Here is a 13,653-nt window from a genome sequence, read left to right as displayed (position 1 = left end):
TCATGTTTAGAGATTGGAAGTTTTTTTCTTATTTGATTATTGAATCAATCATAAACCCAACCCAACCGAACCCAATCCAATCCAATCCACCCAGATCTAAATCAAATCGGGCAGGGGGCGGGAGGAGGTGCTCCGGCGGTGGGTAGCTGCTGCGGCGCGGTGCGCTTCTCCGGCGGCGGGTAGCTGCTGCGGAACGGCACGCTTCTCTGGCAAGCAGCTCTGGTGGCGGGTAGCTGCTGCGGCATGGCGCGCTTCTCCAGCGGGCAGCTCCGGCGGTGGGTAGCTGCTGTGGCTTCTCTGCTCCGGCGGCGGGCAGCTCTGGTGGCGGGCAGCTTCGGCGGTGGGCTTCTAACGGCGGGCAGCTACTGCAGCGCGCTTCTCCGGCGGGCAGCTCCGGTGGCAGGCAGCTGCTGCGGCTTCTCTGCTCTAGCGGCATGCTTCTCCGGTGGGAAGCTCCGGCGGCGGGCAGCTGCTGCAGCTTCTCTGCTCCGTGTTCAACCTGCTGCTACTTTAGCTACTTAGAGGTACTGTCATCTTTCATTGCCTACAATTCATAGCATTTCATAGCTGTTTAGACATGGCTTATTAGAGGTAATTGTTGTTACATTGATTAGATGGATAGGACATGGATTCGTGCTACTCGGTTTAGTGATAAGTTCACAGACGGCGTTGATCAATTTATGTCATATGTTCGGGATAGATTCAATGTAGATGATGTTATATGTTGCCCCTGTCGCCATTGTCTGAATCAGTCTTCGCTGAGTTAGAAAGATGTGCATAACCATGTGTACCTCTATGGATGGTTAGTTACATATACTCGGTGGGTACACCATGGAGAAGCTTTTGATGCTGAGATTCTTGAAATTGCAGAGGATGCAGATGAGCCTGATCATCTAGGTGATGTGGTCAATGAGGATGAGGCTGACAATGAAGATGATCTGGGTACTGTAGAGATGCTTGCAGACTTGTACACAGCTATAGAAGAAGATGGAGAACAGCCTATGTTTGTGAAAGTTCTTGAAGATGCAAAACGTGCTCTTTGCCCAGGTTCTGTTCATTCTAGGTTCTCTTTTCTAGTTAGATTGCCACACATCAAGTCCTTCTACAGGATTAGCAACATAGCAATCAGTGTTATATTGAAGTTATTGGCAAGGTCATTCCCTAATAGTTGTCTTCCAGATTCATATGACAAAGCAAAGACATATCTCAAAGAATTGGGCCTTGGATATGAGTTAATCCATGTTTGTGACAATAATTGTGTGTTGTTTCGGAAGAATCTTGCCAAAGCGGACATTTGCCCAAAATGCAAGGAATCTAGGTGGGTAGATGCTGATGGTGCCAAACGGGTTCCAAAAAAGGTTTTGAGATACTTTCCTCTTATACCTAGGCTAAAGAGGATGTTTGCAAACAAAGCAACATCTAAGGAGACCCGGTGGCACAAGGAGATGAGGGTGGCTGTGGAAAATGAAATGACCCATCCAGCCGATGGTGAAGCCTGGAAAGACTTTGATGATATGTATCCTAGCTTCGCTGAAGATGCAAGAAACCTAAGGCTTAGTTTAGCTACAGATGGCTTCAATCCATTCGGGAACATGAACACAAGTTATAGCATGTGGCCTGTACTTGTAAAGGTGTATAATCTACCTCCATGGTCATGCACTGATGCATCCAACTGCATCATGGCATTACTCATCCCAGGACCAAAGTCTCCAGGCAAGGACTTTGATGTATTCTTAGAACCTCTCATTGAGGATTTGTTAAAACTTTGGGAAGGTGTCAGGACTTATGATGCATTAACTGGTTTGAAGTTTGACCTTCGTGCTGCAGTACTATGGTGCATACATGATTATCCAGCTTTGGGTGTATTGTTAGGGCAAATTACTAAAGGTTACTATGCATGTATTTATTGCAATAGAGATCCATTGTCAAGGAGTCTTAGGAAAAAGATATGCTACATTGGACACCGTCGCTACCTCCCAAAAACTCACAAATGGAGAAGAAGCTTGGCCTTTGATGGACACCGAGAAAACTGGATAGAGCCAGCAAAGTTGACTGTGGATGAAACTTTGGAGGCTCTAGAGAAGGTAAAAGATGTTAGTCCTGGTAAGCCTGAGGGTAGCAAGAAAAGGAAGCATGGATAGAAGGATCAGGAGCCAAAATTGTTCAGTCGAAAGTTGGCCCTATGGAAACTACCTTATTGGAAACACTTGAAGCTGCCACATAATCTTGATGTGATGCATATAGAGAAGAATATATGTGATGCCCTTCTCGGCATAATTCTCCATCTTGATGGCAAGAATAAGGATACAGTTAATGCGAGACTTCATTTGCAGGATATGGGCATATGACCTGAGTTGCATTTAGAACAAGAAGATGGTGATTCAGTTTCAATGCCAGCAGCATGGTATGCCATGGAGAAAGAAGAAAGGACTGCATTTTGTGGATTTATGAAAAGTATTCGGTTTCCATATGGGTATGCTTCCAACCTGACAAGATGCATTAGTGCAGATGGTTCGAAGGTGCAGGGCCTCAAAACCCATGATTGCCACATCCTACTCCAAAGAATTTTACCAACCGATCTCCGGGGATTAGTGCACAAGGACATATATGAAGCAGTTGTTGAGTTGGGTAAATTTTTCCAGGAGCTTTGCAGTAGGAAACTAAAGGTTGATGTTGTGAAACATCTAAAAGCAGAAATCCCTGTGATACTGTGCAAGCTTGAAAAAATATTTCCTCCTGCTTTTTTTGATGTGATGGTCCACTTGGCTGTCCACCTTCCTGATGAAGCACTGTTAAGAGGCCCTATCCAATATGGATGGATGTACCCGATCGAACGCCAATTGGGCACTTTGAAGGGGTACGTGAGGAATAGAGCTAGACCTAAAGGATCCATCGCTGAGGCATACATAGCAAATGAGGCATTGACCTTTTGTTCAAGGTACATGGAAGATGTTGTCACTAGATTTAATCGTGATGATGACAAATGGGATCCACCAAATGGTGACCTCTCTGTCTTCTAGCATGGTGTTAAACTCTTGGGAGCCAACAGGGAAACATATCTTGAAAACAAAGAATTTGACAAGCTTTGTTGGTATGTGCTAAACAACTGTGATGAGGTGGAGCCATATTTGAGGTGAGTGTTTTTTCTAAATTTTGTGTGCTACTAAAAACTATGCTAAACCTGCATGACCAATACTCATATTGTGAACTGTCTGTGCAGCAAGTTTAGAGAAGAGTTAGAGAAAGAGGGTGGCCATGATATTGAGAGTAGGTTAGAAAAGGAATTTCCTGCTTGGTTTAGGAGTCATGTAAGTGGTTCCATAATTTATGCAATATATCATGTTGTCTTCTTAATCTGAGTTCCACATTTTTCACTTAATCTGTTGTCTTTTTAGATCAAGATGCTGTGGAAGGATAATCGTGAAGAGGTCAGTGAAGGGCTTTATGCAATATCATGTCGACCTGACCTTAGGGTCAGATTATGGTCATCATGTAGTGTGAATGGTGTTTGATACAACACTATTGACCGTGAAAGACAAAGGCAGACACAAAACAGTGGTGTGCTGGCAGAAGGAACACACAATGGAGTGTCGACTTAATTTTATGGTCAGCTCAAGGAGATAGTTCAGTTGAGCTACAACTCCAATTTACAAATGATTCAAACTATGGTACTTTTTTGGTGTGAGTGGTTCAGTCAAGATGGCAAAGCTAGAAACATTAGAGATGATGGCCATTTTAGATCCATCAATATAGAGAGGTTTTGGTACAAGTCAGACCCATTTATATTAGCAAGTCAATCAACAAAGGTCTTCTATGTGCAGGACACACAATTTGGCAACAATTGGCGTGTTGTCCAAAAATTTGAGCATAGGAGCATGTATGATGTCAATGAAACAGAAGTCAGCACTGTTCACCAAGATGAAACTGGGTCTGATAATGAGCTTGAGGTGCAAGATGATCAAGATGATGGCACCGATGAACCTACACTAGTGCAGCGACGTGTAGATGGACAGAAATCTTCTGTTGTTGGTAACTTACAAGCTCTTATCAATAGAAGAGAAGAAGACATGGCTGAGAACAGTGATGAGGATGATGACTATGTAGATGACACCATCTTAGAGTATTGTAGTGACAATGATAGGGATCCCATGGAATGTAATGATGATGATTAGCTGTCATTTTTTAGATGTTGATTAGCTGCCATTTTTGGAGCACAAATATTGTAACAAATTCTATCATTTTTGGGATGTATACTTCTGGGATGTTGATGGAGCACAAATATTTGAACAGTGGCTCTTTTTTTGGGATTGTAACAAATTCTATCATTTCTGGGATATGTTGATTAGCTGTCATTTTTGGGATGTTGTTGTCTCTAGATTCTAGCAAAATCTGTCTATACAACAAATTCACTCATACAGTTAAGTTAACTCAAACAATTTTTCATTCATACAACAACTCATTCATACATTAACTCATTTAATAACTGTGACAATTCAGACATCAACATACATTTAGTAACTCATACATTCAGTTAACTGATATATTCAGTTAACTCATACATTCAGTTAACTCATACATTCAGTTAACATTCAGACATTGCCAATTCAGACATTCATAGTAGGTAGTTGTAGCTTCATGGGCTGAGCACCTTTACTAAACATTGCCACCAGCAGTGCCAAAAAAACAGCAAGAAAGATCAGTGAACCACAACACACTGCCTTCAGCTTCTTTTGTGGCTTGGCAAGTGCCTTCGCCTCAAGCTCCTTCGCAAGTGCCATGGCCTCCTCCTTTTCCTTCACCAGTTTGGCCATCTCCAAATGTGCTTCATCTAGCAGAAAACTGAGTTCGTTCTTCTCCAGCTCTAGAGTTTCATTCTTGCTACGCAAGACCCTAACTGCATCTCGCAAATCAACAAGAATTTTGACCTGATGCTCTGTTGGCTTGGGATCAAACCACTCCCAGAAAGGGCATCCACCAGCCTAGCACCCATAGACATTCAAATTGTCAGGTAGACTATTACCTATATTGAAATCAACACATCACAATGCAAATTGAACTCACCTTGTATTTGGGGCATGCATTGTACCTCCTTCTAGGATTTGCATTGCTCCATGAGATCCACCTGGGAGTCTTCTGACCACAGTAGCACTCCAGAGCCGGTGTGTAGGAGTAGGGGGGTGGCGGTATGGAATTGGAGAGGAGTACGGGGACCACGCCCTAGACTGCTCCATGGAGCTCCGTGACGAGCTTGAGCCAGCAGAGGTTGCCATTGAGGTGTAACCCTAGTCGGCTAGCAGCGGCGGCGGTGGTTGGTAGTGCGAGCGGTGGCGGCACCTGGTAGTGGTCCCAGTGGCAAGGCGTCGAAGGAACTTCGACTGTGGCGATTTGGGGAATTCGGGGATTTGGGGACGGATTGGGGGGTATCAGACCATTGGGGTAAGAGGCTGACAGGGTTGGTCCACTGGAGTGAGCCTTCCATATGGCTGGACTCGGTTCACCATGGGATGAGGCTGACTGGTGGGTCCATTATGGTCAAATAGTGGTCAAATCAATGATTCAAGCTCATTTTGAATCGAATTTGAACTGGATTTTCAATGTACTGTTCAAGACCTTCATCAATGTACACTAATTGTCCAACTCGCACTCTAATGGTCATTGTATGGTCCATGTTAAGTGTATAAGTACACCAAGCATGTATAGCTATATGATCTCACACATCATATACCTATGTGTATTGATATAACCAAGCATGTGTATGATCTTTTCAACTCAAGTGCATAATTATATGTGTTGATATAAGCAAGCATGTAGACCTTACCTTATCAAGTGCTTAGTTATATGTGAAGTGCATATTATAGCATATATATGTGTGTATGTATGTTATATAGTAACAAAGCACACCTTGCATGTATATGATCTTATGAAGTGCTAATCAAGTCATTCTCATATGCTCACATAGTACGTCATCTTATGAAGTGCTAATCAACTTACTAAATGTTTAAATTCATTGAAGCACACATATTATAGTTAAGTAGAATGTATGTTACATGTGTATATATATACAAAAAAGGGATCATGTATGTCTCCCTATAATTTGAGACCTAAAATATTATCATACTGAAAATTTTATGCGTACATCAGATATTATAAATACTAAAAAAACAAAACATTGGAATCATGTCCTTCATATATCAAAATAGGTTACAAATACTAAAAACAACATTGTAAAGCATTATAATAACATGGTAATATCATTATATACAAACTTACTTTTTATCCCAATCATGTAGAAATTGTTGTCACATTTTTTTGAAGCAAATATCAATTTACAATTCAATAAAATAAACAGACATAAAAGAAAAAACCATTTAATTTTATTCTAAAAAAAGAAAAATGCTTTCCAGCTCCCGCCTAGGGGTTCTAGCATTTGCGCGCTTATCCCTGCCCAATTTTGGTGCCTCCGAAAACCCCCTACTGCCCTCCTCTGGCATCCGCTCCATTGAAAGTACACAGGGACAACATAGTAATTTCACCAAGGACTATATATTGGTCAATCCCCTCCCGCATCTCTTCTGGCCTCATTTTGTTTCACTCCGCCGCACCCACTCCGCATCCACTCCGCCGCCGCCACCCTAGATCCACTCCACCATCCTCTCATACAGCCACTTCACCGCCCAGATCCACTCCGCCACCCAGACCCACTCTGCCGCCCTCTCATACAGCCACTCTGCCCCCCAAATCCACTCCGCCGCAACACAGACGGAGACGGAGGAGTCGTGACCTGCGATGTCCACCCCACCAGAGATGGAGAAGTAGGACGTCGGCCACTTCATCGAGCCACACCTCGACATCGGCCACTTCATCGAGCTGCACCTCGACGTCAGCCACTTCATCGAGCCACGCAACGACGATGCCTAAACAGGCCACAAAAGTGCTCTGCCCCCCGAGCCCAGGTTCCTCTCCGATGTGCTCCTCATTTTAGGGTTTTGTTCTTTGTATTTGGTTCCCTTGTGTAGCGCCGTCTTCTAGTTGTAGGGCAATTCCACTAGATAGGGTTTAGGGATTAGGGTTTAGCAATCAATTCCACTAAAATTTGTTTACAAATAGGGTACTATGAATGGCTTCGGGACTTGCAAGTCGTGGAGAACCTCAAGAAGATGGAATCCTTGCGTCTTCGTACCTTGGCTTCAGGACTTGTTAGTTCTCAGAATCTGAACAAGCAAAAACACAACAATGTAACTGATGAGCGGTCAGATTCATCCGAATATCTTCCTGGAGCTGAAGAGGGCCAGGAAGAAGATGATGATTTTGATAATACTAGCGTAGAAAAGGTCTCTTCTCAATCTTGGTTGGGGGTTCTGGCATCACGCTATCTAATATATATTATAATAACATATTTTCCATTATGTGTGAGGAAATTGACAACAAGAACAAGCAGACCAAGCGGGGTCGACCAAAGAAGAACACCAGGATGCCTCTAGGTGGAATGAAAAGGGTTAGGGCAACTAGACAGGGCGATTCAGTCCCTGGAGTTGCCACAAGGTCTGGGAAAAAGTACAGCACCACCTTCCCAGAGTCTGAGAACACTGACACAGACCCTATGAAGCAAGTTGAAGAACAAGATCCTGTTCTGGACTGGTCTGTTTTTGATGAGCAAATGAATGCAGATGAACATGCTGTCTCTAAGCAAACCAATGCGGATGTCTCTGAATAGTTAGAGACTGTTCCTGAAGGCAAGTAACAGATCATGCATTCTCACGTTCTTTGATTTAACGGTGGACTAGTCTAACACTCTCAGCGGATACTTTGTAGGTTGACAACGTGCTCCAAGGCGACCAAGACCACCAACAAAGGGCAAATTGCTAGACAACATGACAAAGGCGATGGGAAGAAGGTTGCCAATTGAAATTGCTCCAGGGAAGAAAAGGCCTGAGAAGCCATTACAAGCTGCTAAGCTAGCTTCAGAGGCTGGACTTGTCATTAGGTCCAGCATGCCTGTCCTAACTCACTAGAAAGAATACAAGAAGGATGAAGACAACTATATGAAAGAATTCGTTGGCCACTTATTTGTAAGTAAATACCTTCAATATCTATTTGGTACTTTCCATAAGTCATTGTATCAAATGCTAATAGCTAAATCTCATGACTTATTGACTTCCACAGAATAGGTTGGCAGTTGATGAAAATGATGACCCAACAAAGCAAGCCTGCACCAATCTACTCCAATCTGGGGTACGACAGACTAGATATTTATTGAAGAAGAAGTACTTCATCGGTGTCCCAGCTGATCAAATCAGAACAACTTCCCCTATTCCAACTATAACTGATGAACAGTGGCTGGCCCTTGTGGCAAAGTGGTCTAGTCCAAAAGGGAGGGTATGATGTGCCATAAGACAACTTCTCTGTTTTGTCTACTTTATCTGCAACTTACTTGTTTTCATTTCAGGAAGTAGCTGAGAAGAACAAGACCAACCATACTAAGGTCAAACACCATCAGTCAATGGGATCTCGCAGCTACATCTCGCACTTGTACACATATGTAAGTGCTAAAAATCTAGTACAATATGTTTTCTATTTGTGTGTAGATACAGAAGCTAATTTTTCTGCATTTCTTTCTCAAACTACAAACAGATGGAGAAAAACAAGGATCATGATGTCAATGCCGTGGAGATGTTCAAGGAATGCCATACCAGTAAGAAGAATGGTATGACAGATCAAGTCAAAGAGACACTTGTAAGTCCCTACACCTCATTGATGGATGGGTTGTGTACATATGTCAGTTTATATTCAGAATTGGTTGCTGGGTGCGATTATCATATGCCACAATTTGTATGATGTGTCTGGATGGTCCTATCTTTACTTGTGAAATTGCTTGAAGGGACTAAAATTGATTGCTGGCTGGGATTAAAATACATAGAAAAAATGGTCATACATGCTTACACCTATATATCCAGTTATATGCTTGCTAAAATGGAAAGTGCTTGCATACACATATATGCAGCTATATATGCAGTTTATATTCTCATATGTAACATGGTTGTGTACACATACATTCTTGTAACATGGATTATCTAATGTTCTCTAATGATTGTCTTATCTTGTAACATGGATTATCTGATGTTTTCCATTTCTTTTCTTGAAACATGGTTTCTGTATAAGTAACTTATCAAATTTGCATCTCTCTGATGTAGAGTGCCATGGAAAATATGTTGGCCCAACCTACTGAAGGTTTAGAGACACCAAGATCCAGTACTGAAATTGTTTCCAAGGTCCTCTCACAAACTAGTGCTACTTCTACATTCCTGAAGAATGCTGGTCTTCAAACACCAGGGTCAAAATCTGCTGGATCAGTTGCAAGAGAAGCACAACTTCAGGAATAGCTACAGGCAGAGAAGACGTGGGCTGATCTACTTCAACAAGAACTGGACACCTTGAAGAAGAAAGGTGAAGAAACAGAAGATGCATTGGCCAAGACCCAAGAAGTAGTGCTCAGGACCCAACAGGAGATGGAGGAGTTCAAGAAGAAACAAGAAGCCAATGATCTACTACTTTAGCGCATCTTGAACATCAACGCAGGTAACAGAGCTACTTAGCTTGTTCCTGCGCTTGCTAGGTACCTCTGTAGTTGCCTGTAGTTCCCTGGTGCTGAGCAGGTTGGTTATGTCACTTGTGAACGAATTTGTGTGTGAAGTGGTGGTTCCAATGATGTGTGTGAACTTGTGGTTCCCCTATGTTTGGGAACTTTGGTTGTATGAACAATAAGTCTGACTGTGATGTATGAACCTATGTTCTATGTTTGCTGAGGCTGGCCATGTATGGTACCTATGCATTATTTCAAATTCGTCAAATGCCTATGCAAATTTCTATGACAAAAAAAATGTCATTATGTCACGTGCTGCCACGTCAACGCCCATAGAACGCCTGCTAGCCCAACACGTGTCAACCTACGAGCCCAACATGTGTCAACCTACGAGCCCAACACGTTTCAATCAAAGAGCCCAACACGTGTCAATCTACCAGCCGTACACGTGTCAACCTTGTGACCATACACGTGTACGCTGCAAGCCGGCTGAAATAGTTCAGTGACAGGGGAAAATCGTCATGGATGTAACGATATCTATGACAAAATACACAAAATCATCAAGGTGCAACAGCTATGACGCTACAAAGATGACGAAGAGGATTTCGTCATAGCATCATCACAAATATATGTCCATGATGTTTTTGGCCTTTACTATGACAAAAGTGGATTGTCTTGGATGTGGACTTTTTTAGTAGTGTGTTCTAGAGCCTTTCTAATTTAGTTTTGTTGTAGATAAACGTGATTTACTTTGACGAATAGGTACACCTTGACGGTATTCTAATTAAATCCTCATGCAGTCATGAAATCACCAAAACTCATGGAATTCATTAGTTTAAACCCCTATACCTATGTTTGGTGATGGAATTAAGTATATATGTAGGATATGTTGACAGATTACGATTGATGTTAATGACTATCAACAGCGTGTGATGCCTATTAGCGCGTGAACCTCCAAGTGGGTGAATCGCTACAATAGGGACGTAGCTAGCCAGCAAGCAAGTAAACCTTGGTGAAAAATCATTGAGTCAATTAGTATTATTGTGATTGATTTTTCACTTGCTGGGCTCGGTATAAAATCCCCTTCCTCTCTTGTATTTACATTTATAGTGATATCTTGTGTAGAGGTAGCCTAGCTAGTTTTGTAACTCTCTAGTGTAGCATAGAAATAATTAGTTGAATTACTCTTGCTACGTTGCTAACTAGTGGTAGAATTAGTGACATAGCCATTGTGTGACTACTAGAGATCATAGCACACTAGAATTGTGGATAGGTGGCTTGCAACACTTGTAGTGCTAGCACAAAATTTGCTTCACTATTTAATTGACTAACAAGTTGTCTTAGTATTGTTGTAGAAATTTTTAATAGGCTATTGACCTCCCTCTAGCCATTTAGGACCTTTCAAGTGGTATCGGAGCCATGGTCACCGTGATTTGCGGCTTAACAACCTACGGTGTCAAAATGGCTTAAATCAACAACACCAAGAAGCCACCCCAATTTGATGGCACAAATTATCTATATTGTAAGGCAAAGATGACCACCTTTATCAAGTCAATCAATAGGAAGGTGTGGAAGGTGCTAGAGATCAAGTTTGAGGTTGCTGACCCAAAAAATCCCACCATGGCCAAAGAAGTGTTGCTACAAAACAATGACATTGCTCTTAGTCCCATTCATGATGTTGCCGATGAGAGGACATTTGAGCAAATCAAGAACATTGAGATAGCTCATGATGCATGGAAGAAGTTGAAGGAATCATTTGAGGGCACTCAAGCGGTGAAGGGCACCAAGGCATACATTCTCAAAGAAAAGTTTGCAAGCTTCAAGATGAAGGATGATGAGAGTGTGCCGAAGATGTTCCATAGGCTACAAGTGCTTGTCAATGATCTCAAAGCACTTGGTGAAGAAGTGAAGGACTAGGACTTTTCTCACAAGTTCTTGAGATGCTTACCCTCAAGATTTGGCATATTGGTCACCATTCTAGTGAGGAGCGGTTTGGACACCATGACACCAAACCAAGTGTTGGGAGATGTGATTACCGATAATAAATATAGAGATGATGATGAGAAGGCAGTGAAGAAGAATGAGAAGAAAGATGAGAAGAAGGATGAGAAGAAGAGTGTGGCATTGAAGGCTACATCATCATCCAAGGGCAAAGTGAAGCAAGACACATCAAGTGAAGATGAAGGCTCAAGTCTTGATGAGGAAGATGAGAAGATGACTCTCTTTATGAAGAGATTTGGCAAATTTATGATGAAGACGGGATATCATGCTAGAAGGAAGAAGTCATCTTCTAAGAACAAGGATGACCCAAGAAAATGCTTCAAGTGCAATAGCAAGGATCATCTAATTGTCGTTTGTCTCTACAATTGTGACAATGATGAAGACAACAAAAAGAGCAAGAAGAAGGAGAAGAAGGAGAATAAAGAAAAGGACAAGATGACCTTCAAGAAGAAGAAGAAAGGTGGTTCATATATGGTCACTTGGGATAGTGATGATGACAGTGATGATGACAAGACCCCCAAGAAGAAGGCTCTTGCAAGCATTGCTATCAATGACAAGCCTTCGCTCTTTGACACTCCATCGACATGCTTCATGGCTATGGCCACTAAGGTACAATCTAATGATGAGTGTGGTGAGGAAGATAGTGAGAGCGATCATAAGGATGAACCATCCAAGGATGAGCTCTTTGACATGTTAGAAGACATTCAGACTTATTTTGACATTAAGAGAAGGGAATGCAAAGTCTTGAGGAAGGAGCTTAAAGCCCTTAAGAAAGCCTTTGATAAGCTCAATGCATCTCATGAGATGCTAGAGGAAGCGCATGAGAAGCTTGGCAAAGCTCACAAGAAGCTTGAAAAAGCCCATTCCACTCTTGAGCAAGATGAGAAGGAGATTCTTGTAACATGTGATGCAGGCTTGACTTATGATATTATTGATGAATCTTTCTACAAGCCTATTGTTGTTGCTCCCACTAACCCATCTTGTAGGACTTCTACTTCTACCTCATCTAGTAATCATAGTTTCACTTGTGATGCCTCACTAATAGTTGAGAATGAAACCCTCAAGAAGGAGGTAAATGAGCTTACTCGCGCCTTAGGAAATGCCTATGGTGGTGAGGCCCGCTTGCTAAAGTCTTTGGGTAGCCAAAGATTTTCTCTCAACAAAGAGGGATTGGGCTATACCTCTAAGAAAGGTAAGGTGGCCTTTGCTCCTCACAAGACTAGTTTTGTGAAGAACAATTGTTGGTTTTGTAATAGTTGCAAGCAAGTTGGGCATGTAGAGCAATATTGCAAGAATAAGAAATCACAAGCTAATGTATCCTATGTCAAGTTTGATTCTTGTTATTTGCTTACACAGGGTGTTAATGGGGTGCAAGATAAGTTTGTTGGTACTCAAATTGTGGGCTCAAAGAAGAAAGCCATTTGGGTGCCAAAGAGCTTAGTTACTAACCTTCAAGGACCCAAGCAAGCTTGGGTACCTAAAAGGAATTGATCTTCTTTTGTAGGTCAATTACAAAGCAGGAGGAAGGCATTGGGTTCTTGATAGTGGGTGCACTCAACACATGACCGGTGATGCAAGAATGTTCAATTCAATCAACACCAATGTCAATGATGGTTATGATAGTATCACATTTGGTGATAATGGCAAAGGCAAAGTCAAGAGGCTTGGTAAGGTTGTAATATCCAATGACTTGAGCATTTCAAATGTGTTTCTAGTTGAGAGCTTGAATTTCAATTTGCTATTCGTGGCTTAATTATGTGATCTTGGATTTAAGTGCATATTTGGAGTTGATGATGTAGAGATCATAAGTGTAAATGGCTCTAATTTGATCTTCAAAGGCTTTAAATATGAGAATCTATACTTGGTTGATTTCAATGCTAGTGAAACTCCATTGTCAACATACTTGTTCACTAAGTCTAGCATGGGTTGGTTATGGCATGGAAGACTTGGTCATGTTGGAATGAAACAATTGAATAGATTGATTAAGCATGACTTAGTTAGATGCTTTAAGGATGTGGTATTTGAGAAGGATAAGCTTTGTAGCTCTTGTCAAGCAGAAAAACAAGTTGGAA

At 41.9% G+C, this 13,653-nt stretch overlaps 2 protein-coding genes across 2 annotated transcripts; both read left to right on the top strand.

The window, feature by feature from the left end:
- The first annotated feature begins 795 nt into the window (after positions 1 to 795).
- Positions 796 to 4,172, top strand: LOC136503365 (uncharacterized). The gene is made up of 7 exons (XM_066498461.1): positions 796 to 802; positions 871 to 2,103; positions 2,365 to 2,938; positions 3,050 to 3,133; positions 3,221 to 3,308; positions 3,396 to 3,428; positions 3,822 to 4,172. The coding sequence occupies exons 1-7, from the start codon at positions 796 to 798 to the stop codon at positions 4,170 to 4,172; spliced, it is 2,370 nt and encodes a 789-aa protein (XP_066354558.1).
- A 7,409-nt stretch (positions 4,173 to 11,581) lies between these two features.
- LOC136503364 (uncharacterized) lies at positions 11,582 to 12,945 on the top strand. Its single transcript, XM_066498459.1, has 3 exons — positions 11,582 to 11,904; positions 12,082 to 12,773; positions 12,938 to 12,945. Exons 1-3 carry the CDS (start codon positions 11,582 to 11,584, stop codon positions 12,943 to 12,945), a joined length of 1,023 nt encoding a protein of 340 aa, XP_066354556.1.
- The last annotated feature ends 708 nt before the right edge of the window (positions 12,946 to 13,653 follow it).

This window comes from Miscanthus floridulus, chromosome 14 (genome assembly GCF_019320115.1).
Source record: "Miscanthus floridulus cultivar M001 chromosome 14, ASM1932011v1, whole genome shotgun sequence".
Taxonomy (NCBI): Eukaryota; Viridiplantae; Streptophyta; class Magnoliopsida; order Poales; family Poaceae; genus Miscanthus; species Miscanthus floridulus.
The sequence above is the reverse complement of the archived record's forward strand: the minus strand, read 5'-3'. Positions and strand labels throughout refer to the sequence as shown.

Bases quoted from the DNA above. Each gene is read 5' to 3' on its own strand.
- LOC136503365 (XM_066498461.1), top strand. The intron at 2,104-2,364 runs GTAAGCCTGAGG...AGTTGCATTTAG, and splicing joins GGTAAAAGATGTTAGTCCTG to AACAAGAAGATGGTGATTCA. The intron at 3,309-3,395 runs GTAAGTGGTTCC...TTGTCTTTTTAG, and splicing joins CTGCTTGGTTTAGGAGTCAT to ATCAAGATGCTGTGGAAGGA.
- LOC136503364 (XM_066498459.1), top strand. From the start codon at position 11,582: ATGACACCAAACCAAGTGTTGGGAGATGTGATTACCGATAATAAATAT. The intron at 11,905-12,081 runs GTGCAATAGCAA...TGATGATGACAG, and splicing joins GACCCAAGAAAATGCTTCAA to TGATGATGACAAGACCCCCA.